The sequence below is a fragment of the Rhipicephalus sanguineus genome, chromosome 1 (genome assembly GCF_013339695.2).
Source record: "Rhipicephalus sanguineus isolate Rsan-2018 chromosome 1, BIME_Rsan_1.4, whole genome shotgun sequence".
NCBI classification, from domain to species: Eukaryota; Metazoa; Arthropoda; class Arachnida; order Ixodida; family Ixodidae; genus Rhipicephalus; species Rhipicephalus sanguineus.
Window position 1 is genome coordinate 93,118,014 of NC_051176.1, and position 25,446 is coordinate 93,143,459.

The window sequence follows — 25,446 nt, forward strand, 5'->3', positions numbered from 1 at the left end:
TGTCCATTAACGGGGCCAAAACACCGATCTGTTATGGAGGTACGTTCGTAGAGGGTGTCTACGGAGCAGTTTTAATCATGTGGCGTTCAACGTGCTACTCAATTTCAAAGTGCAAAGGTTTCGCAGTCACTGTCATTGAACCGCGGCAGCCCTGTCGGAATCAAACCGAACGACACAGCCCCTGGGCAACTGTAGCAAGTGACCTCTTATTGGTTGACGTTATACTACTCTACAGCTGCTTTCAATGTTACGAACAACCTTCCTAAATTTTCTGAACGCGCAGAGTAGTGCACCTAGCGTTGCTGGTATCGCACATGTTAAATAATGTGACTAAGACAATGAAGCGAGAGAAGCTCCTCCAGCCTCCATCTGGCTTCTCGCCGGTAACTGGATGAAGTTTATTTTATATCGCAGAATAAATTTAATATTCTACGGCCTCTACACCTGTGTAAGGTTGCTGTCTTCGCACTATCGCACATTTCCCCCACACCATCCTTGGTCTTGGCAGAGGACTCCAGGTGAGCCGTAGGCGTTGTTCTCTTCTCCCAAGGCACGTCATTCGTGTTGAGCAGCGTACTTCTGCTCCGTCATGGCTGGATCGGGTAGCGTGAGCAAGAAGTTGCGGGGATTCATCATCCATGCAAGGATGACGTATACGCTGGGGCAGAAGTGGCGCACCTCAGGCCTCCCTGACTCCGAGTAGTTCGGGAACTTGCACGAGTCGATGCTGAAGCACATCAAGACCACGTCTCTGTCGCGGTGCCACGGAGGTCGCAACCGGGCATAGTCCTCCTGCCCCGCTGTGTCCCACAAGGCCACGCGAATCCTGACCTCGGTGGTGTTGACGTAGTTCTCAAAGACGGTGGGCACAGAGTCCTCCGCAAGCTCACCATCGCTGCGCACCCTTAGAAGACGCGTCTCGCTGGCCTCAACATCTCCGACGATCACAAGTTTCTTTCTGATCGCGGCCATCTGTGGTCTTCTGTGGGAGCATAGACGCGTTGCTTCCTAGGGTGGTTTTCTTCTTCTTCTTCTTCGTGCGCCTCTTAGAAACATAATTTCAAGACGAAAAAAAATCCTATGGTTTGCACTGAGCGATTAATCTTAATGGCGCAGTGTAATTATTTATGAGAACCATTGCTATGCGAGATCTGGTTCACAACTACAATAGGAATTTTTAAAATTGAAGAATAGGGCTGAGTTCGGGTAGATTCATTGCTGCTCACAATGACGTGACAACGCGAAGAGAACGAAGTTATGGGGGAAAACGGCGAAAACGAAATGGAAGAAAAAAGGCGTTCACTGTTCTCGCACATATCCCCTGAAGTCGGCTGCGCCCAGTGTCTGAGGAACAAAAACAACTGAAAATTTTTAGAGTCAACGATCGAGTAAGTACAACGGCATTGAATAAGAAACAATGTTATCAGACATCAGTTAAAGTGTTCAGCGTGGTAATATGAGGTGAAAAAGCGCCAAAGCTGCAGAAAAACAAGGAACGAAACATACGCTGTTCTCGCAACTGAGAATTTTTCGTTATAAGCGATCGAGTAAGTACCATAGCAGTCCATTTATAAAAATAGTGTTTCCAATGGTACTGGGTGACGGTGTTCGATGTGGTAATGTGTAGCCAAAAATTGTATAGCTTATCGGCACAGTACGCAAAATCTGAGGCTTTGTATATAAAATGAGCGAGAGCCGATGATGTGCTGGGGATGTTGATTTATCAAGCCAAATCAACGTACGCCGGAACATTTATGGATTGAGTTTTTTTTGATGAAAGCGATAAGTGATCGGCCGTGAAAAATAAACATGACTGCGAAAGAATACACGGCGGTTCAGGAAATATTAATTCGGTACTTAATGTGCCAAAACCACCAAATAATTTTGGAGCACGCTGTATGGAGAAGGCCTGCGGATTAACGGTAGGAATAAGGCGCCAACGAGACAAACACAAGAAGTGACACGGACGAAAGCCTACTGACAACTGATTGTTTATTCGAAAGAAAACAGTTGTCAGAAATCAGTTGTCAGTAGGCGTTCGTCCGTGTCATTCCTTGTGTTTTTCTCGTTGGCGCCTCATTCCTTCTGTTAACATGCACCAACGAGCCCAACAACAAGTTCAGCTTGTTTACGCATTGCTTATAACCATGGTAGGTTCTACACACTCCTTTATACAGGGTGTTCTTTTACACAATACAGAGTTTTTAAAAATCCTGTGAGAGTAAGGCTTCTGTCGTTTTCGTACACGATCTCTACGTTTAGCGAAGATACTTTGCCCCAGATGAACGGACACTGTTGCGACTGATTAAGAAAATGCCGTTAATTAACTTTTTAGTTATTGACTTGAAGACAGTTGTTTATATTAAAAAGTTGCAGTGCATGCCAATTTATGACATACCCATTTTTTTTAGAAATCACAAAAGTTGCGCGTAATTCGAGATATTCATAATCGAATTTTAAGGATGATATCGAAACTGATCGCGCTCAGCGCGCTCGAAACGCGCCCTCTCTTTACGTCAGACCGGAACTACCCGTGACATGCAGTGACGAAATTCGAATAAAGGCGCGCCGTGGCCGTTTCAATTTCGTGAAAAGTGGCAAGTCTTATCGCTTGCGCTCGCGGATCGCCTTACCCTTGCGTGCGGTGTTTGGTGCTTATCTGTTTTTGTACAGATGTGCACAAGATAACCGAAATATCGGCCTTTCTTTGTCTGCGAAGCATAAAACTCGGGGCCAGCCACTGCGGCGCTTCTTGCAGACAGGCGAAATAGTTTCTCCCGCCTCTTTACAGTTTAAGAAAGAAAGAGAGAAGCCCTAAACATCGCACCCAAAGAATAAGCTCTCTACTTGTGCATTCCAGAACGCTTGCCGATTTCCCTGACCAGATTCTGCTTTGACGCACCTTCATTCAAATTTCGTCACTTCCTTGTCACCTCTAGTTCCGGTATTACGTAACAGATGCCGCGTATCCTGCGGGCCGGGTGCCATCATTTTCGGTATCAGCCCTAAAATTCGCTCATAGATAGTACCTCGAATTGCGTGCGACGTTTGTGATTTCGAAAAAAATGGGTATGCCATTAATTTTCACGCACTGCAACTTTCTAATATGAATGACTGCCCTCAAGTGAATAATTAAAAAGTTAATTAACAAGTGTTTGTTAATCAGTCGCGTCGATGTCATTTTAGTTGCGGCAAGGTATTTCCGCGTCGATATAGACTTCTTGTGCGAAAACGACAGCGTCTGAAAGTCACAGAATTTTTATCGAAAATTTGTATTGTCTAAAAAAAAGAACACCATGTATAAAAAAGTCACAGTATCGCCTCATGGGCGAAGCAATGAATGCGATAGCAAGAAATTCGAATGTCACACGAAGAACGAGTAGCAGCACCATACTTGCAGCGCGCCGCTGAAGCACAAAGAAGGAAGCCCTAAAAGAGCGCAAAGACATGCACAGGGCAAGCGTGAATTAACAACTGTCACAGTTGTTACGTCTATGTGCTTGAGCGACGCGCTGAAAGTGTCGACAATGTAGAATCAGACGCTCTTAGATATTTCTTCTTCTTTTAAACTGCGGTGCGTGCAGTGACCCCCTGCGTCCCCTGCCACACGGGGGCGTCTGATGCAAGGTGTGCCCAGTGTTCTTTGTTTGGTTTTTCCTTTCATGTCACGAGTGGGTGCAGAAAATGACCACATTGTCCTGCGCGTCTCAAGGGCAGTATTCGAACTGAATGAAAATTAGGAGCGCTGCGTCTGCAAGTGTGGACAATGGAGAATCAAACGTTTTAGATATTTCTTTTTCTTTTAAACTGTCGCACGTGCAGTGACCCCGTGCGTCTCCAGCCACGCGGGGGCGTCTGATGGGAGGTGTGCCGGGTGTTCATTGTATTTTTTTCCTTCCACATCACGAGTGGGTACAGAAGAGCGCCATTTTGTCGTGCGCGTCTCACGGGCAGTTTTCAAACTTAAAGAAAATTTCGAGCGTTGCGTGATCGAAAACACGCTCACGCTTTTCCGAGATTTGCTTACCACTCGCGGTACATGGTGTATATGAATAGCTCGCCGTTATTTCGCGGGCGCTTACATGGCGTGTGGTTGAGTTGTCTAATGCAGCGCACTGGGGAGCGAAGGGTTTCTGGTTCCAATCCGTGGTCGGGAACTTCACAATCTTATATTGCGATAGCAATTATATGGACAGTCTCGGCTGGATTTTGCCGTCGCCGTCGCCGCCGTCATGCACCGTATATGTATGTATATATATATAAAAGCCCCCCCCCCCAAAAAAATAATTCAGAAAAATGCTTCCGAAGCGTGGAATCGAACCAGGGCCCTCTTGCTCCGCAGCGAGTGGCGCTATCCACTACGCCACGAAAGGCAGATCCCCCACGTAGCTAACGGCGAGCGTTATATACACACCCTTCACCGCTGGACGGACTAAGAGACGGCAGGCGATAATAAGCGTTTCTTAATTACCAGCTAGATGGCGCTAGGAGCCCGACGGGCGCATTTAAAAGTCGTCGGCGAGCTCGCTCGCTTCTTCTTATATTTGCGCATGGGAGAACTTTGCATTTCCGCTGTCTGCTCGCGCGGTTTTCTCGTGGTGAGGGGAAGAGGTATGTTTCAAGCTTTCACCGTGATGTCCGCGCTCATGTTACGGCGCGTACGAATGTCACTCGAGCTCAGGGACGCCACTAAACGAACAAACAGAAGATGAGCGCGAACTGTCATTTGTCACAGCTCTACACTTGAAGCACGCTAGTTTTTTCTTCTACTTTATTTTTCTTTGTGCCTTCTTTATATATATATATATATATATCTATATATATATATATATATATCCGGCGCATGACGGCGACGACGGCAGCAAAAATCAGCCGAATATCCATATAATTGCTATCGCAATAATACACACGGGTATTGTATTCACTCGCACTGAACTGCGGCGGTCCTGTCAGGATCACTACGCAACGAAACAACAGCGTACTACGGCAGCGATGGATTCCTTCTTCCTTCACATTACGGTACGCTTCAGTAGCGCCCTATTTCTGAATTTTATTTGTTTATACTACGAAGGAGTTACGTCTAAACTATTTATATCTTAACCTATTCCTTCAGGAAGCTAATTAATTTCCTTAATCAAGGCACCATCCGATTCATGGCCGATTCCCCAGGGTGGATTGCGCCAAGTGCCTGAGGAACAACAAGAACATTTATAACATATATACCTTCCTAAATTTCCAGGAGGCACGTGATAGCGAACCGAGAGCTGTTGGCGGCGCGAACATTATTAGACAGATTTAGTTGGGCGTCCGCAGCAGCTCTGTGGACGCAGGCTGGCAGCCATTTCCTATGGCAGGCAGCGTCCGTAAAGCTGTTGCAGACGCTCAACAAAATCTGTCCAATATGACTAAGACACAGGAGCGAGAGAAGCTTCTCCAGCCCCCCTAGCTTCTCCAGCCCCCCTTTGACTTCTCACCCGGGACTGGAAGAGGTGTATTTTATATTGCGGAATAAATTTAATATTCTACGGCATCTACACCTGCGAAATGTGACCGTCTTTCTACTATCGATCCCCTCGCGCACACCGTCCTTGGTCTTGGCATTGTACTCCAGGTGAGTCGTCGGCGTTGGTCTTCACCGACATGGTACGCCCTTCCTCAAGAAGAGCGCTCCTCTTTTTCGTCATGGCAGGATCTCGCTGTGTGAGCAGGTGATTCTCTCGTAGTGTGAGCGATGGTGTTTCTTTCCCGCAAGGTTGATGGACACGCTGGGGCCGAAGTGGTGCAGCTCCGGCCTTCCCGACTCCGAGTTGTTTTTCAGAATGTACGGCAGTTGATGCTGAAGTACATCAAGGTCACGTCTCTGTCCAGACGGACGCCGCAGCCGGTCATGCTCTTCTCCCGCTGTGTCCCACAAGGCCCTGCCAGCCCTGACCTCGACGGTGGCCACAGTGTCCCCCATACGCTCACCGTAGCGGATGACGTTTAGAAGACGCGTCTCACTGCCCTCAAGATCACCGACGGTCAAAGTTTCTGATCGCGACCATCTGTGGTCTGGTTTTGTTTTGTTTTGTCGCTGTTTTGGAGACTGGCTCCTACCCACGAGGGGGATTGGTCACATTGTCAGTTATAAAGGGAAATGTAAAGTCTATGAAACATCAAAAAAGAGAGAATAACGAAACGCAATATATATAAAACGTGAAAGAGTTAAGCAATTCAAAAAGTAGTATAGGATAAAGATTGAAAAAAGAAATTTAAAAAGGAAAAAAAGTTGGTTTCAGCGGTCTGTAGAACTAGCAATGTAATCTTCCGCTTGCTTGAATGAATTTGTGTAGCACAGCCATAATAGCATTATGGCTTGCCCCAAACTGATCGGCTCCAAACGACAACAGGCTAGAAGTAGTGATTGGTAAACGCTGCCTACCAGTCGGCATTTCAGGAAACATTCTACGGAGCGATGCGAAACGGCGGCATGATACAAAAAAGTCACAGTTTCCCCGCAAGGGCGAAGCAATGAATGCGATAGCAAGAAATTAATGCTATACGAAGTGAGGCTCGCCAATGGATACTCTCAGTTTGAACAGCGCTCCTTTTGCAAAGGCGGCCGAAGCAGCGAAGGAAACTAGCGTGCTTCAAGTGTAGAGCTGTGACACATGATAGTTCGCGCTCATCATCTGTTTGTTCGTTTAGTTGCGTCCCTGAGCTCGAGTGACATTCGTACGCGCCGTAACATGAGCGCGGACATCACGGTGAAAGCTTGAAACATACCTCTTCCGCTCACCACGAGAAAACCGCGCGAGCAGACAGCGGAAGGGCGACGTTCTCCCATGCGCAAATATAAGAAGAAGCGAGCGAGCTCGCCGACGACTTTTAAATGCGCCCGTCGGGCTCCTAGCGCCATCTCGCTGGTAATTAAGAAACGCTTATTATCGCCTGCCGTCTCTTAGTCCGTCCAGCGGTAAAGGGTGTGTATATAACGCTCACCGTTAGCTACGTGGAGGATCTGCGTTTCGTGGCGTAGTGGATAGCGCCACTCGTTGCGGAGCAAGAGGGCCCTGGTTCGATTCCGCGCTTCGGAAGCATTTTTCTGAATTATTTTTCTTTGGGGCTTTTATATATATATATACATACTTATACATATACGGTGCATGACGGCGGTGACGGCGACGGTAAAATCCAGCCGAGACTGTCCATATAATTGCTATCGCAGTCAGAGTGATCTATCATTTCCAGTTCGTTGCAAACTGCACAGAGATTAGTAAGTGACAAGCCAGATTTATTAAGATAATAATTTAACCGGGGAACTCTACAGCGAAGCCTTGTGAGGGTCACCTCGCATTGACGTGAAAGGCATTTGGCGGTGTTCTATGGGGACTGTAAGTGCCGGTACTCCTCTGATTGGTATGAGAGCTGTTTCAGTGTTTTTTTTAATAACAGGCGTTTGAATCTCTCTCCTGTAATGAAAGAAAAAAGTAGTGCTGCAAGTAACGCCGGACCATCTAAAGACGCCGTAGCGAGTGAGTCAGCTGCTTCATTTAGAAAGATTCCAGCATGCCCGGGGACCCATACAAACCGAACATCTGATATGCTACGTGGTACAAGGCTTAAAAATATCCTGCGTAGATGTGCTTGATTTGCGGACGTTAAATGCGTACAAACCGACAAGGCATCTGTAATAATGATAACTTGCGATTTTTGAGAATTTAGTTTTCTAACACCAAATGTGATTGCCATAGATTCTGCAAGAAATATTGGGGTCAAGTCGGGCCGTCGGAGAGCAAAAGACCAATTGAGCTGATGGGAAAAGATGCCCACTCCGGCCTTCTGAAGATTTTGCGTTGCTTTCGTAGAAATTGCAAGGTGAGCAGGGAATTGACCGAGGTGATCTTGAAGCAGACCTTCTGAGAAACCTTCCTGGCCCAGAGTAATTACTTATTAATGAAAAATACTGGCATGCGGGATCGGGTTCTTTTTTCAAAGTGAAAATTTTAAAACGTGAAACGTAAGCCCGAGTTCGGGTGAATGCATTGCTGCTCTCGATGGCGCAACAAGGCGAAGACAACGAAGTTAAGGAGCAAAAAACAAGGAAAACAAAATGTAACAAACAAGCAGACGCGCATTCTTCTCGCAAATAAAAATTTTGTTATAAACGTACAACGGCATTGTACAAGAAGGAATATTATCAGAACGGAGTGAAAATGTTCAACGTGTTAATATGTGGCAAAAACGAGTCAAAGCTACATTGCCATATTTAGCTAAACTTGATGCTTGCCATATTAAAAGATCTAGCGAACCAAATTATAATGATATTCTTGGGTTGTTGGCATATCAGCCCTCATCAAAGTACGCAGGAAGATTTATTGGATTGCGTTTCTTTTGAGGAAAGCGTTAAGTGATCGCCCATGAGAAATAAATCTGACGGCAAAAAAATAGACAGGGTTAATAAAAATATTAACTTCTGATGCTTAGCTTACCAAAACCACGGCTTAATATTGGAGCACGCGATATGTAGGTGTCTGCAGAAATACATTCGCAGCCGGGCCGGTCGGGTTTGGCTCCGGCAACATAGGACAACCTTGGATGACAGCCTGTTGTTTGTTGACGCTATAGTGCGATTCAGCAACTACAGTGGACTCTCGTTAATACGATTCTGCATAATACGTTTTACGGCCTAATACTTTTTTCTTTTTATTCCCGGCCAAAGTCCCTTGGAAATAAGGCATTTTCATCCGTTTAATGCGATCGCATTTTGGCCCAAAATGGGATAATACGACCGTGAAAGTGGATCTTGGCCGATATAGCTGGAAATCCTATGTTTATTGTTCGGTATATTAGCTCAAACCACAATCAAACAAGCCACGATGTGTACGTTGCAGAGCCGCTGAGGCAATTTTTGCGCCGTAAACATCGTGGCCAGGCGCGGCCGCTCCGTTCAATGATGATGATGGTGCGTCAGGCGAAGAAATTCAGAAGAATTCAGAAAACTACCTTTTCAGAATAATTTACTTCTAGACGTTCAAAAGAAGGTGCAGCGCAACTTGACTAGCTAGTTCAATGTGGCTCAATAAAAGTAAGTTGCTGACGGAGTATCCATATTTTCCTCCTTTTTTAAATTCTTTGGCTAATACGTTTTTAGCATAATACATTTTATTTTCCGATTCCCGTGAAAAACGTATCAGCCTGGTTCCACTGTATTTAAATAGTGAATAAATATTCCTAAGCTCGCAGGAGGCGCCGGGCAGAAACCAGGAGTTGTTGGCAGCGCCCACATCAATAAAGGTGGCTTAGACACTCGAACGAGAGAAGCTCTTCCAGCCCCCACATGGCTTCTCCCCGGGGACTGGAAGAGGTTTATTCTATATCGCAAAATCAATTATCGTCATCTTCGGCCTCTTAATCCGCAGTGATGTACTCGTCATAGCCTCGAACACCTCGAACACGCCATCGTTGTCCTTGGCAGAGCCCTCCAGGTGATCCGTGGACATCTACATCCTTCACCATGGTGCTCGACGCTACGATGGCTCTTGTTCCCCGCACGTATGATGGGCACGCTGGGGCATAATTGGCGGATCTCTGGCCTCCCCAACTCGAGGTTCTTATCCGAGTCGGGCGAGTCGATGCTGAAGCACATCGAGATCTGGTCCATGTACGACAGTGGCCGCAACCGGTCGTAGTCCTCCTGCCCCGCTGCGCCCCACCAAGGTCAGCTCTACCTGATTTCTCTCGACACAGGTGCTGTAATAGGCATCGATGGCGATAACCGAAAACAGATCCTTGCTGAAGACCATCAGAGCACATGTCTTACAGCCCCCATCACGTTGAATGATCGGTGAAATTTTTCTCACCTCTGCCATCTGCGACATTGCTGCGGCAGGATCCGAAATTGGTTGGTTGGTTGGTTCCTCAGTACTTTGGCTCAACCCACTCCGGGGGATAGGCCATGAAGCGGACGCGCTGCTTCTCCGGATGGCTTTCGTCTTCTATTACTTCTATTAAGCTTTCTTTCAAAAGCAAATTCACGAGCCTGTGGCTCACAATGGAGAAGTGAACTTAACATCATTTGCAACCTTTCGGCTGCGGTAAGCGCCCTTGCACGGACTGTTTATTATTTTTTTAAAAATTAGGGTCCATTAAGAGGGCAAGAACATGGAAAAATTTGAGTCGATACAAAACTGCCGTTGGTAGCACTGCGACACGAGGACGAAGAAGTTTTGTATTGAGATTCAATACTCAAAATACCCGTAAAGGGACCGGCAGGCTGCAATCGGCGCTGATTAACACTCCTAGGTTTAAATGCACATATATATCCCTTAAAGTGGACGGGAGGATGACCGCCGCCGTAGCTCAGTGGTAGAGCATCGGACGCGTTATTCGAAGGTCGCAGGCTCAGTCCCGGCCGGCGGCAAGTTACCTTTTCGTCCACTTTACTTTCTTGACATTTATATAATAATATCGGGGGTTTAACGTCCGAAAACCACGATATGATTATGAGAGACGCCGTAGTGGAGGGCTCCGGAAATTTCGACCAGCTGGGGTTTTTTAACGTGCACCTAAATCTAAGTACACGGGCCTCAAACGTTTTCGCCCCCATCGAAAGTGCAGGCGCCGCAGCCGGGATTTGATCCTGCGACCTTCGGGTCAGCAGTCGAGCGCCATATCCACTAGACCACCGTGGCGGGTCTTTCTTTACATTTATATCCTAATTACTACAAACATCCCCTGTTCTTTCCTTGGCATTATTGTGTGTTAGTCCTCATTAATTTTGTGTCTAACAAAGAAAAACGAGCCCTTAAAATTCATCTTCCTTCCTAAAATTAATATTAATTATTTGAGATGTGCTTGCGCTGATATTGGGCACCGGTTTAATTACTGCCAGATGAGTCTGGCAGTAACAGTCGCCCATGTTTCTAGTAGCGAGTATCTGTTTTGCATGATTAATATATTATGACATTAGCGTCTTAATATTCTGCAATAGTTGGAAAGTTTTTGAAAAGAATGTGAAGTGCTCTTTATTAACTGCACAAACGATGATTTAGAAAGAAGTAGCCGATTCGTTGGTGTACTCTCTGCGGTTAGTGCGCACAACAGCGGCTAACCGGAAACGTCCAAACCTTGAGCTGCTTATAGCGCGCACTAGTACGCGGAACTCCTCGTGTTTTACGTCTACTATATGACGAATGACGTCTACTATATGACGAATTTTGTGGCCTCCACAATGTCGCGCACACCATTCTTCGTCTTGGCCACGTGGTCTTGGCAGAGCGCTCCAGGTGAGCCGTGGACATCGGTGTCCTTCCCCATGGTACGTCCTTCCTCAGGCGCCGCTTGCATCTGCTTCGTCATGGTCTGATCTAGCATGTGAGCAGGTCGCTGTGAAGGTTTCCCTTTCCCTCAAGGACAGGCTGGCGTAGAAGTGGCGCACTTCCGGCCTCCCCTGGTCCGTCATGCTCTTCAGGAACTCGGGCTAGTTGATGTTGAAGCCCATCGAGATAGCGTCTCTGTCCAGGTACAAAGGAGGCCGCAGCCGGTCATACTCTTCTCCCGCTGTGTCCCGCAAGGCCCCGCCAGCCCTGACCTCGACGGTGGCGACGTAGTTCTCAAGCACAGCAGCACTGTAGCCAAACATGCTTCCAGAAGTGGGCCATGGCTGAAGACGATTGGAGACTCTCTCCGCACTCTCCGTCTCCGACTACAACTAGATTTTTTTTTCTGATGGCCGCCATGTGTGGCGTTTCTTCTAAGCTCATGATGGTTAGCGCAAACGCAACACAGACGAAAGAAGAAGAAACGACGACACAAGCGCTATCTAACAACTGAATGTTTATTGGAAAAATCACAAATATATATGTCTAAGAAAGGAAAAAAAACAACAACCCTCACATGCGCCAAAGATAACTGACAGATAAAAACGTGTCTGCTAACAAAACTACGCCCTGAACATATAGAAAATAAGGAGCTATTTAGACACAACCTCATTGGCTTTCGACGGGCGTTGTCCACACAGGACGCTATGCTTCTGCTTAAGCGGTCAATTTTCGATAACACGACTCGGGACGTGAGGGGAATCCTCGCACTGGACCTATCCAAGGCCTTCGACAGGGTATCGCATAGACACATTCTGACTGAGATTTCCACTCTTAACCTGGGCCAGCGTTTTCATGACTACACCCAATCTTTTCTCGCAGATCGCAAGGCACACCTCCGAATAGGCACGGTCTCAGAAGGGCCTTACGAACTAGGCAACTGCGGCACCCCACAGGGTTCCGTGCTCTCCCCACTCTTATTCAACATCGCCATGCACAAGCTCTCCACTCGCCTCGCTGCAATCCCGAACGCGGGACACGCCATTTATGCGGACGATATCACGATCTGGGCACCGGGCGGATCGCTAGCCATGCTCGAACAGTCGTTGCAAAGCGCACTGGAGGCTACGGAGGACTTTCTTTCAAACACGGGCCTTGAACTCTCCCCTGATAAATCAGAGCTACTGTTATACCGACCGTCTAGACAGGGGGTTCGAAACCTTGCGCCTCTGGAAACATTGCCGATAGAAATTCGAGCTAAGAATGGACAGCCCATACCGAGGAGGGACTCGGTAAAGATCCTAGGTCTCCTCATTGATGCCAGGGGCTGTAACTCGCAGGCCCTCAACAGGCTCACTGGAGAGGCCAGTAATATACTAAGACTTGTATCCCGCGTTTCAAATCGAAGAGGTGGTCTCAAAGAGGACAATCTGCTCAGAGCTTACCAGGCATTCTTTCTCAGTAATGTTCTTTACATTGCGCCTTACCTTAATTGGGCTAAGGCGGAGAAGGCAAAACTTGACTCCCTCGTCAGAACTGGTCTCAAGCGCGTGCTCAGCCTTCCGCATTTCACGAGCACCGAGAAGCTTCTGGAGCTAGGCCTCCACAACACCGCTGACGAGCTAATAGAAGCTCACACAGCGGCTCAGATAACGCGACTTTCATCCACTAAGCCAGGGATTAAGCTTTTAGCAGAAGCGGGTATTCAGCCTAGACATGAACAGACGACGAAAGTTAGCTTGTCCCGGGAGAACAGAAATCGCATCATGGTTGACCCCGTCCCGCGAAACATCCACCCAGTGCACCATAAGGGTCGAAGATTCGCGAGAGCCAAGGCCATCCTTCAAAAGATCAATCAACAGAAACTAGAGGCCCTCTTTGTCGATGCTGCCAGATATGACGGTGGAGATAAGTTTGCTATTTCGGTCGTTGACGCGGGAGGCAACATGCTTAATGCAGCCTCTGTTTATACTAAGACTGCCCACGTGGCGGAGGAAGCGGTGATCGCTCTGGCTTTTCACAGCGCAAAGGCTCCTGCTGTTGTATTCTCGGACTCGCGCACGGCAGTTAGATCCTTCTCGAGCGCCCTCGTGTCTGAACAGGCGAACAATATTGTGAACAAAGCACTGCAACGAACGCGGGAGAACAGCGAAGGGGGGTACCACATCACGTGGTTCCCAGCTCATCTCGATGGCTTAGTTAACCCGCTCGGATGTAATCCTAACGAGCAGGCTCATCGGTTAGCGCGCGATTTCACGTACCGCGCTGCCACGGATAGCCAGGCTCGTAACGAGGCCGACATCCATAAAGATTCACTATGTACTTTTCACGAAATTATTTCCCACTATCGCCTGGCCAGGAAAAAATTTCCACTACCCCACCCAAAACTGAACAAGCCTCAGGCTACCACATTCAGACTTCTGCAAACCCGTACGTATCCCACTCCTCGGTCCCTTAATAGGATAGACCCCGACCACTTACAGTCATGCCCCAAATGCGGCCATGACTCATGCTCTGTCGACCACATGCTCTGGCTGTGCCCAACCCTTACTGCCTCTCCACCCTTCTCGAAGGATCAATGGGAGGAATCCCTGAAGAGTAGTGATCTCCACACCCAACTCCAGGCAGTCCAGAGGGCCCACGACATCGCGACGGAACTTGGACTTCCAGTCCCATCGTAGGCGGAGCCACCAACTTGATCTGGGGGCCTCCTGCTCCCAAGATTCGAGTTCCTCAGGTCTCCAATAAAGTTCTTGTCATGTCATGTCAAATGCCTCCGCGATTTCTTGAGTTTCGTCTGTGTTGCGTTTGCGCTAACCATCATGAGCATTTTCCAACTCGCCCAATTCGCTACCCTCCTACAGTTTCTTCTAAGCACTGCCCAAAAAGCGCTGCCTCTTGGGCGGTGTCCTTCTTCTTGATCTTTTGCAAACCTTGATCCGACTTCTATTCCAAAAGGATTCGCGATGCTACGGCGCACTCTCAACATTCCGAAGTAGCCCCTTCGCTATGAAAAGCACCGTTATGTAGTATCCGGGCCATTTTTATACACTTTAATTCTTCACAAAGAGATAAATGCAGGCGATCTGCGGTATATTCACAGCTAGGGGATTTCTGAGGCAAGGATACAGGCAGAGAACGAAGTTACTGGTGGGACAGGGTAAACACTAGCTTATTCATCCTGTACTCGGTCCCATCGGCGCCAGCTCTGTTCAGCTCAGTGTGCAGGAAGGTAATGACGAACTTAGCAACTCACTTAAACATCAATGACTATTGTACATCGTGACACATCTAAAGTTTGTGCAGTAGTTAGGGCATTCACTTTCTTCCCGAGGGTGCAATGGCGCGATATCCTATGAACACACTATAAATATCGTAAATGCATACTTGCGTCGCCATTGCCCATATTACACACACACTATATATATATATATATATATATATATATATATATATATATATACAGAGAGAGAGAGAGCGTCGTTCTTCTTGCAAGCAATTTTTGAAGTTGTAGCCAACTGCAACTGCTTTTGAAGTTGTAGCCAAAAGTTCAAATGTTGAGCCGAATCAATTCATGTAGAAAGCGTTAAGATATTTCCTGGAGAGCAATCAGTGGCTAGACTAAAAAAGAAAAAAAATATTTGGTTGCAAGCACACGCACACACAAACACATGTCAGTTTCACTACGTTTTTTTTTTCTTTTCTTTTTTGGTTGGCATGACGTGGATTACATGATTCCACTGGCTTGCGGTAAATCAACCGTGAGCCCATATATGTATGCTCAGTTTGTGAACAAACGTCTGCAGTAAGGGTAGTAACAGTGTAACTCCAGTGTTCTCTCACCCGTAGTTATCCGCTGCCATTCTTTCCTGACATATATTGATGAGCTAACAACCCCAGCATGCCGCTCTCGCTTTCTTTTGTTTTTGTTGGCACGAGTTCTCGATTCGATTATTGCCAGTAATTTTGCGAAAGTTGTTTCTGCCACTTCGCGTTTGTACTTGTGTTTCAGTTGGAAATATCACTTGCGAGAACGGCTCGTGAAGGTTTGTCGATACTTCGGGAAAGTGGCGCAGCACATTCTGAATGATTAGCCATGATTTGGATCATACAAGGGTTTGAACAAAATAAAGGGTAAGATAAATTGAAACGCATTTGCAAAAGAGAGAACCGTTACACCGTAAGCAGAATCTTGGTTTCTGCGGCGTCATATTCGAGGCAAACTGTATGGCGAGGCAAACTGTATGAGGCAGGAAGGGCGCCCATCCTGCTGTTTGTGTCGTTTCTCCTCGCATAGCTTTTGCCACGAATTTCATCGGATATGTTGCACTATATATGCCTGGTGCGATAATTTATAGGATCTTACAAATTTCGTCAACATAAAATGCAAAGTACAATTTTTGTGCATGTAATTCTTCTTGAATGTCGCATAAATTTACAGACGGCGTGAAAAACGCTCCTGTGGTTAAAACTCATGATTTATAACACATTATGTATTTGTTTCGCAACTGCGCTATTGTCACCACGTTTCGTCAAACAGTACGCAAAGATCATTAGTAATCTAGTTACGCTGCAGAAGCGAGCCTTACGGGCTTTTGCTGACTTACGCTACAAGGGACATACGCGTGATCTATTTCTGAAATATAAAATTACCCGAGTTGATCACCTACACGAGTAAGAACTTACGAGTTTTTCCAAACGCGAAACGACTGGGGGTAACACTCATATCAGGAACATCGAGAATTTGAAAACCAACCAATCGTCTCGCGTAAACCGATACACTGAATATGGGCAATTCCGCGTCCACGCACAAGCTGCGGTCTTCAAATGCTTTCTTACTGTCCTCCCTGAACGCTAAATAAATATAAACTATATGATGAAAACATACGTTTTGTTACTAAAATACAATTACTCAAACTGCTATTGTGAGTGTGACCTTTCTTACGCGTCATTTTAAAAATATTCCCTGCGCCATTTCAAATCGCTAAATTCCCGTTTTCTTGTTTTCGTTTGCTGTATGTATTTCTTTCTTTTTTTCAATGTTGCTATAAGTGTATGTATGGACAATTCTTGCCATGTTGCTGCTTGTGTTTTCTAAGGCTGGTGGGACTAGTGAAGCTGTCATTATGCAGCTTTTATCCTACCAACCTTGTCGCTTATATATGTTTATGCATGTTGTATACTTATTTCGGAAGTTTCTTACACTAGAGTGACGCGAGTAAACAGCGTAAATGAAACGCAAAGGGAAATGCTCTACTATTTTGGTTTTAATTACATATTGTTGTCAAGTGCTCAAAAAAAAAGAAAAAAAAAGAGTTGTTGTACGTTAGGTTCGTTGGTCGGTGCCTTGTGGCGTGATTTCTCCAACCCACTGCGAAGGATTATCCTTAAGTCCCGTGGCAGTATGTTCGCTGGTTGGTTCCTCAGTACTTATAGGGGACTCCGTGCAAGAGTTCTTCCTCCCCGTGTTCACGTGCTACCAATTGCAGTTATGTGTGTTCTCAAATGTTCTCAAATCAGCCGATGTGTATGCCCTATTTAAGAACCTCAATTGTTAAAAAAATGTTGTAGGCTTGATATGTCAACTTCACGGCCATATCCCTAGAGTTTGTATCGCTCAAGGTAGCACGGCGGGCTTGCTGGTGATTCATAGCATCCAGAGGTATAGCGCTTCCGAGACGGGACGAAGCGAAGGAGACACATACACAGCGCTAATTTTCAACAAATGACTTTCAACGAATGTGCTCAAAAAAACATGCGCTGTTTGTTGAACGTTAGCGCTGTGTATGCGTGTTGCGTGTCTTTAGCTTTATCTCTTCTTGGATGCGCTCTACCTTTGGATGCTTTAAATCTCTCGTTGTGTTCATATGGCAAGCTTGCCTAAAACTTTTTGCAATATGCCGCTCTAGTTTTGACGCTCCTTTAGCACATATTACCACATTGAACATTGTGACATAGCATTGATAGTATGGTTTCTGTCCGATGCCGCTGCACTTACTCGATCTAACTAAAAATTCTCAGTTTGTAAAACAGCACATGTTTTGTTGTTTCATTCCGTTTTATTATTTCTATTTCCTCTCCAACTTCGTTCTCTTCGAGCAATCGTGCCACTGATAGCAGCAATAAAAACACAAAAACTCAACGTTACTTTTCACCTTTTAAAAATTCCTGTTTGCAAAAATAAACCGGACCCCGCATAACAGTTTCTACAGGTATAAATGAGTAATTACTGTGGAACGTTGAGGCAAAGCGCTCAGTATGGACCATCGGCTTTCTCATAATGAAAGGTTTCCTAGAAGAAGAATACGAAGAAGAAGAAGATGAAGAAAACTGCCGTGGAAGCAACGCGTTTTCACTCCGTCGGAAGACCACAGATGACCGCGATCGGAAAAAAGCTGGTCATCGTCGGCGATGGTGAGGGCAGCGAGAGGCGTCCTCGAAACGTCTTCGGTGATGGCGAGCTTGCGGATGTCCCTGTGCCTGCCGTCTTGGAGAACTATGTCGCCACCATCGACGTCAGGGCCGAGCTGGCCTTATGGGACACAGCGGGGCAGGAGGACTATGACCGGTTGCGGCCACTGTCGCACCTGAAACTAGGTGCGACCTTATTGTGCTTCAGCATCGACTCGCCCGACTTCCTGTACAAACCGGAGTCGTGGAGGCCGGCGGTCCGCCACGTCTGCGCCAGCGTGTCCGTCATCTTCGCAAAGGTGATGAACCCCAGCAACCACTTGCCCATGCTGGCAGATCCAGCCATGACGAAGCACAAGCACGGTGTTCCCGAGGAAAAGACCACGTCGGTGAAGACCAGTGCCTACGGGTCACCTGGAGTACTCCGCCAAGACCAAGGACGGTGTGCGCGAGGTGATCGATAGTGCAAAGACGGTCACCTTTCACATGTGTAGAGGCCGTAGTATACTTAATTTATTCCGCAATATAGAATAAACCTCTTCCGGTCTCGGGTGAGAAGCCAGAGAGGGGCTGGAGGAGCTTCTCTCGCTTTTGTGTCTTACTCGTATTAATGTGCGCGCCGCCAACAGCTCTCGGTTCGCTATCACGTGCCTCCTGGAAATTGAGGAAGGTTTATATGTTATAATGTTGTTGTACCTCAGACACTTAACACAATCCACCTCGGCAGATCGGCCATGAATTGGATGGTGCCCTGATTAAGGAAATTAATTAGCTTGCTGAAGGATTAGGTTTAGAAATAAATAGTTTAGACGTAACTCATTCGTAGTATAAACAAATAAAATTCAGAAATAGGGCGCTACTGAAGCGTACCGTAAGGCGAAGGAAGAAGGAATCCCTCGCTGCCGTAGTCCGCTGTTGTTTCGTTGCGTTTGATACTGACCGGACTGCCGCAGTTCAGTGTGAGTGAATACGATACCCGTATGTATTTATACTGTTTTTTTAGACAATGCAGATTTTTGATAAATATTCTGTGACATTCAGACGCTGTCATTTTCGCACAAGAAGTCTATGTCGAGGTGGAAATACTTTGCCGCAACTAAAATGACATTGACGCGACCGATTAACAAACACTTGTTAATTAACTTTTTAAGTATTCACTTGAGGGCAGTCATTCATATTAGAAAGTTGTAGTGCGTGCCAATTTATGGCATACCTATTTTTTCGAAATCACAAACGTTGCACGTAATTCGAGGTACTATTCATCAGCGAATTTTAAGGCCGATATCGAAAATGATGACACCCGGCGCGCAGGATACGCGGCCTCTGTTACGTAAGACCGGAAGTACGCGTGACAAGGAAGTAAAGAAATTTGAATGAAGGTGTGTCAAAGCAGAATCTGGTCAGGGAAATCGGCAAGCGTTCTGGAATGCACAAGTAGAGAGCTCATTCTTTGGGTGCGATGTTTAGGGCTTGTCTCTTTCTTTCTCAAACTGTGAAGAGGCGGCAAAAGCTATTTCGCCTGTCTGCAAGAAGCGTCGCAGTGGCTGGCTCCGAGTTTTATGCTTCACACAGAAAGAAAAAGTTCATATTTCGGTTTTCTTGTGCACAGCTCGAAAGAAACAGATAAGCACCAAACACCGCACGCGTGGGTAAGGTGATCCACTAGCGCAAGAGATACGACTTGCCACTTTGCACGGAAAGAAACGACGACGACGCGCCCTTATTCAAATTTCGTCACTTCGTGTCACGGGTATAGTTCCGGTCTGACGTGAAAGAGTGGGCGCGTTTCGAGCGCGCTGGGCGCGATCAGTTTCGATATCGCCCTTAAAATTCGATGATGAATATCTCGAATTACGTGCAACTTTTGTGATTTGTAAAAAAATGGCTATGTCATAGGTTGTCATAGGTTGTCGACGTCCCCACGTGGGAGACCTAAACCCCAGTCGGCGAAAGCTCTGCCGGACCATCAATAAAGTTGTTACCAACCAACCAAAATAGGTTGTCATGCACTACAACTTTTAAATACAAGCAACTGTCTAAAGTGAATAATGAGAAAGTTAATTAACAGGCTTTTCTTAATCAGTCGCAACAGTGTCATTTCATCTGGGGCAAAGTATTTTCATTAGACGTAGAGATTTTGTGCGCAAACGACAGAAGCCTTACTCTCACAGGATTTTTTGAAAAATCTGTATTGTGTAGAAGAACACCCTCTATAAAGGAGTGTGTAGAACCTACCATAGTTATGATCAATCCGTAAACAAGCAGAACTCTTTGTTGGGCTAGTTGGTGCATGTTAACGGAAGGAATGAGACGCCAACGAGACAAATACAAGGAATGACACGGACGAACGCCTACTGACAACTGATTTCTGACAACTGTTTTCTTCGAATAAAGAATCATTTGTCAGTAGGCTTTCGTCCGTGTCACTTCTTGTGTTTGTCTCGTTGGCGCCTTATTCCTACCGTTAATCCGCAGGCCTTCTCCATACAGCGTGCTCCAAAATTATTTGGTGGTTTTGGCACATTAAGTACCGAATTAATATTTTCCTGAACCGCCTGTATTCTTTCGCAGTCATGTTTATTTTTCACGGCTGATCACTTATGGCTTTCATCAAAACAAACTCAATCCATTAAATGTTCCGGCGTACGTTGATTTCGCTTGATAAATCAACATCCCCAGCATATCATCGGCTCTCGCTCATTTTATATACAAAGCCTCAAATTTTGCGTAGTATGCCGATAAGCTTTACAATTTTTTGCTACACATTACCACATCGAACACCGTCACTCAGTACCATTGGTAACACTATTTTTGTACATAGACTGCCATGATACTTACTCGATTGCTTATAACGAAAAATTCTCAGCTGTGATAACAGGGGTGCTAAGCAGGATGGCCCGGGCTTCTCGGGCATACGAGTTTGCTCCGAGCTTGCATTACGGTGATCATGACAGGAAGACAGTGCGGATCACGCGATAGCAGCGTTGATAAAAACGGCTACAAGAACAAGCATGGCGTCACGTACGCATGTGCGGCATTTGCGGCGGTTTTCAAAGGAACACCGCGTGCGAACGCGTCAGCGCCGCCACTCAGTCAACATTTTGACAGTGCAGCGACGTCAGCGAGATTGCTGCGCTATCTTTTTGCCAACTGATCATCGCACCTCCCACGAGCGTGTTCGTGGGCGTTTGTCCTCTTTCGGAAAATTCTTTCGTTCCACCTGCAGCATGGAAATTTCCACTCTGGAAGGCAACAAGGGCGCACGCGCAGCACTCTGGTGCAGCTCGTTTCGCTTCTCTGGAATATTACAGATAAATAAACGGACATGTTACTGCTATACTTACATTATACGTCTGAAGATTTTTCTGTAGTAGCGAATCTGTAGAAACAATGCCTCCACAAACAAGTAAATAGTAAACAAGTAAATAGTTATCGCCGAAAATCCCACCAGGGGCGCTTGCTTCATAGCTGTGAGTGGTACGTCATGAGAGCGGTGAAAGTGAATGCGAGACATCCTACCCACGTGATGATATAACCTTTAGTTCTTCGTGCGTGTGTGCATATATAGTCTGTGCGATTAGGCTCATAGATGAATCGTGCCGCTCGCTGGCGTTGCGTCGTGAGCACTGTTCCTCGGCAAGAGGAAACGCGGTGGGCGGACCCGCTCTTCGCCGCGGGCGTCTGTCAGTCAAATTTATTGACGCGCGAACTCGGGCACAAACTCGTTGATTCTGAAAAGGCCCCAGTTCAACTCGTGACTGTCATAGTGCCGGTGTGCTTGTCAAGTGTTTTGTGCGGCGGACGCTACTCAGCAGCTTCTTTGCATATAAAATAATTTGGTCAGCTTGCACTACTTGTGCGAGGCTGAAGCCATCGGAGGAGCTTGTGCTCACATAGCTTCTTCCAGCTTTTTACGTGGCTCGTCTACTCATATGCTTGGTCTGCTTCGCAGTAATGACCGTGTCAGTTCGGTTTCAATATTGGTGCTATTGATAAGTAAGCTCTTAACTAACATGATATTGAATGTCCTTTCTTAATTGTTAATGTTTTAATTACCACGACATTAATTACCCAGGTCTAATTCGCAAGGTCCTGAATAGCACAGAGATAATTTGCATACTACTAATTAGGACGATCCTAATTAACACGAATTCAGTGAGTAAGATCTTCATTATATTGGTTTTAAGTACACGCTCCTAATTAGCGTCGTTTTAATTAGCACTAATTGATCATGTTTTAATTACAGCGCCATTAATGACTCAGGTTTATTTCGCAATGTCCTGAATAGTACAGAGGTAATTAGCATAATTCTAATGAGCACGATCCTAATTAACACGCTCCTAATTAGCGTCGTGTTAGTTAACATTAATTTATGGTGTCTTAATTACCACGGCATTAATTACTCAGGTTTAATTCGCAATGTCCTGAATAGTACAAATGTAATTAGCATAATCTTAATTAGCACGACCTAATTAACACGATCTCGGTGAGTAAGGCCTTGATTATCTTGGTTTTAATTACATGCTCCTAATTAGCGTCGTGTTAGCATGATCTCAATTACCTTGTCCCTAGCTTTACCCGACTTCCTTAGCATGGTCTTAGTAAGACGTGGCTTAGCTCGGCCTTCGCATGATTTGGCCTAACCAGCTTCGTCATAGCACTTCCTGACTTAGCTAGGTATACCGCCCTGCCAATTAGCTAATCAGCCGGGCGCACGTGCTCTGGGAGCGAGCAGACGATGAAGAAGAGAACGACGAGGGCGCGCGCCGGCCGAGCAAAGCGCTGGAATGTGATTATACAGGTGGCCTCGGCGATTAGCTCTAGCCGCCGTGTTATAAGGCGCTCGGTCGGAACTAATCTCAGAGGACACGGTGCTGATTATCCTAAAGGATACTTAGTGCAGACATTAAACGCTTGAAAATGAATTCAAACGGCCCGCGCACACATAAAAAATCACAGCATATCCACGGAGTGAATGATGATGAGTGGGCGAAGCTGCGGAGGTTCATCGGTAAACCGTGAATCTTCCGTGAATTCTGCCCAGTACATCATCACCGACGTGAGATCGGGCGCGTTTATACTAAAGGTTCGATGAGTTATGACGACTTGCAGCTCACTTTAATTTTACATGTACGCTGTCAATTTTCATTGTTTAGAAAACCATTGCTTTAGAAAACATCTGGCGTCTTTCGTTAAGCAGCTGGCGTCTTTTCGTTTTGCTTTAGAAACATCTGGCGTTCTTTTGTTTTGCTTTTACAAAACATCTGGCGTCTTTCGCTGGTTTATTTCATCAATCAACGGCGTTTTGAACAAAATTTTTATTGTTTAATCACGCACAGGAGAAATCTCACCAGACACTACCTTGGAGGTAAACAATGGCTGCTAATGGGAATGAGAGACAGAAGAAGTCGGCTTTTAGCTAAAACTTACACTTCTACTTCTACTAACGTTTCCTACTGGAACATGCCAATGGCTGCTAATGGGGAATGAGAGACAGAAGAATTCGGCTTTTATTTAACGCGCACGCTGCGAATTTTTTATTGTTCAACAACGCACAGGAAAAATCTCCCACCGGCACCACCTTGGAGGTCAAAGCGTAAGACTGGTTACGCACTACGACTACTACGACTACGACTACGAGGGACGAACGGGTGCCGCCTTAAGGAGCTTCGCCCCTAAAAAATATAGTTAGTAGAGCTGTCTGCCACTTTTCTTGCATGGGTGCACTTCTGCACTCAGTGGAACGACAAACAAATGGAAGTAGTTTGACGACACCACCCAATCTTCTCGACCGTCCTTGACCCTTGACGTGACGCCGCGTTCCATCGTAACCAATGGAACGGAGCGCGCGCTGAGGGATGGATTTCACCTTCTCGTACTATTAGCTCGTTCAAAAGGGGGCGTCGCCAGAGCTCGGAAAGATCCAGAGTTTCGCCAAACTCGGGCCATCCTGCATAGCACCCCAGCGCATATTTCGTTCTGTTTGATTCCGTTTTCGATGTTTTCCTGCAGCTTTGGCGCCTTGTCACCACATATTACCACGTTGAACACTAACTTATGTCTGATAACATTCTTTCTTATCCGATGCCGTTGTACTTACTGGATCGTGGACTCTAACAATTTCCAGTTGTTTTTGTTCCTCAGACACTGGGCGCAGCCAACTTCAGGGGATATGTGCGAGAACAGTGAACGCCTTTTTTCTTCCATTTCTTTTTTTCCGTTTTTCTCCATAACTTCGTTGTCTTCGCGTTGTCGCCCCATTGTGAGCAGCAATGCATCCACCCGAACTCAGCCTTATTCTTCAAGTTTTAAAAATTCCTGTTTGTAGTTATGAACGAGATCTCGCATATCAGTGTTTCCCATAAATAAGTAATTAATCTGCGCCATTAAGCTTAATCACTCAGTACGAACCATAGGCTTTCTTTTTCATCTTGAAATAATGTTTCTGAGAAGAGGCGCACGAAGAAGAAGAAGAAGAAGAAGAAGAAGAAGAAGAAAACCACCCTAGGAAGCAACGTGTCTATGTTCCCACAGAAGACCACAGATGAGCGCGATCAGAAAGAAACTTGTGATCGTCGGAGATGTTGAGGTCAGCGAGACGCGTAGTCTAAGCGTGTGCAGCGATGGTGAGCTTGCGGAGGACTCTGTGACCACTGTTTTCGAGAACTACGTCAACACCACCGAGGTCAGGCTTGGCGTGGCCTTGTGGGACGCAGCGGGGCAGGAGGACTATGACCGGTTGCGACCTCCGTGGCACCGCGACAGAGACGTGGTCTTGATGTGCTTCAGCATCGACTTGCGAAAGTTCCCGGACAACTCGGAGTCAGGGAGGCGTGAGGTGCGCCACTTCTGCCTCAGCGTGTACGTCATCCTTGCATGGATGATGAATCCCCGCAACTTCTCGCTCACGTTACCCGACCCAGCCATGACGAAGCAGAAGCACGCTGCTCATCACGAAGGACGTGCTTTGGCAGAAGAGAACAACGCCTACGGCTCACCTGGCGTCCTCCGCCAAGACCAAGGATGGTGTGTGGGAGACGTGCGATAGTGCAAAGACGGCAACCTTACACAGGTGTAGAGGCCGTAGAATAATAAATTTATTCTGCGATGTAAAATAAACTTCATCCAGTACCCGGTGAGAAGCCAGATGGAGGCTGGAGGAGCTTCTCTCGCTTCATTGTCTTAGTCACATTATTTAACATGTGCGATACCAACAACGCTAGGTGCGCTACCCTGCGCATTCAGGAAACTTAGGAAGGTTGTTCGTAACATTGAAAGCAGCTGCAGAGTACTATAACGTCAACCAACAAGAGGTCACTCGCTACAGTTGCCCAGGGTAAGTTCCCCGTAACTGACGCCTCTGGTTGTCACCATCATCTTTATTGGTCTCGCCCATGTCCGTTGCAGGACAGCGGCCTCTCCCGGTGATCTCCAATTGGGCCTGTCTTGCGCCCGCTGATTCCATTTTATGTCTGCAAAATTTTTTTCAATGTTTCATCACACCAACGAATTCTTTGTAGTCTTCAGCTATGCTGCCCTTTCACTGGCGCCCATTCTGTAGCTGTAATACAAAACCGGTTATCTGCCCTACGAATCACACCCAGACACACTGGGCCTGATTATGTACACTGTCAGGTGCCTGAAATAATTGCACAGTAGCTGTTCTCATGGTTTAACGCGCCACTATGAAACACTACCTGAAGATTTTATTGTACGTGGTCCTGAATTTGACTGA

At 46.4% G+C, this 25,446-nt stretch overlaps 2 protein-coding genes and 1 pseudogene across 2 annotated transcripts; 1 reads left to right on the top strand and 2 right to left on the bottom strand.

The window, feature by feature from the left end:
- Window positions 1–555: 555 nt before the first annotated feature.
- LOC119373591 (ras-like GTP-binding protein RHO) lies at window positions 556–972 on the bottom strand. The gene has a single exon (XM_037643677.1). It carries the CDS (start codon window positions 970–972, stop codon window positions 556–558), a length of 417 nt encoding a protein of 138 aa, XP_037499605.1.
- Window positions 973–9,353: 8,381 nt separating this feature from the next.
- LOC119373684 (rho-related GTP-binding protein RhoA-D-like) lies at window positions 9,354–11,720 on the bottom strand (annotated as a pseudogene).
- Window positions 11,721–17,674: 5,954 nt separating this feature from the next.
- On the top strand, window positions 17,675–24,759 carry LOC119373778 (rho-related protein racB). Its single transcript, XM_037643868.1, has 2 exons — window positions 17,675–18,153; window positions 24,246–24,759. Exons 1-2 carry the CDS (start codon window positions 17,675–17,677, stop codon window positions 24,757–24,759), a joined length of 993 nt encoding a protein of 330 aa, XP_037499796.1.
- Window positions 24,760–25,446: the final 687 nt, after the last annotated feature.

Coding starts and splice junctions, on each gene's coding strand:
- LOC119373591 (XM_037643677.1), bottom strand. CDS start 972: ATGGCCGCGATCAGAAAGAAACTTGTGATCGTCGGAGATGTTGAGGCC.
- LOC119373778 (XM_037643868.1), top strand. CDS start 17,675: ATGACCGCGATCGGAAAAAAGCTGGTCATCGTCGGCGATGGTGAGGGC. Junction 18,154..24,245: donor CTCCGCCAAGACCAAGGACG/GTGTGCGCGAGG, acceptor ATGTTCCCACAG/AAGACCACAGATGAGCGCGA.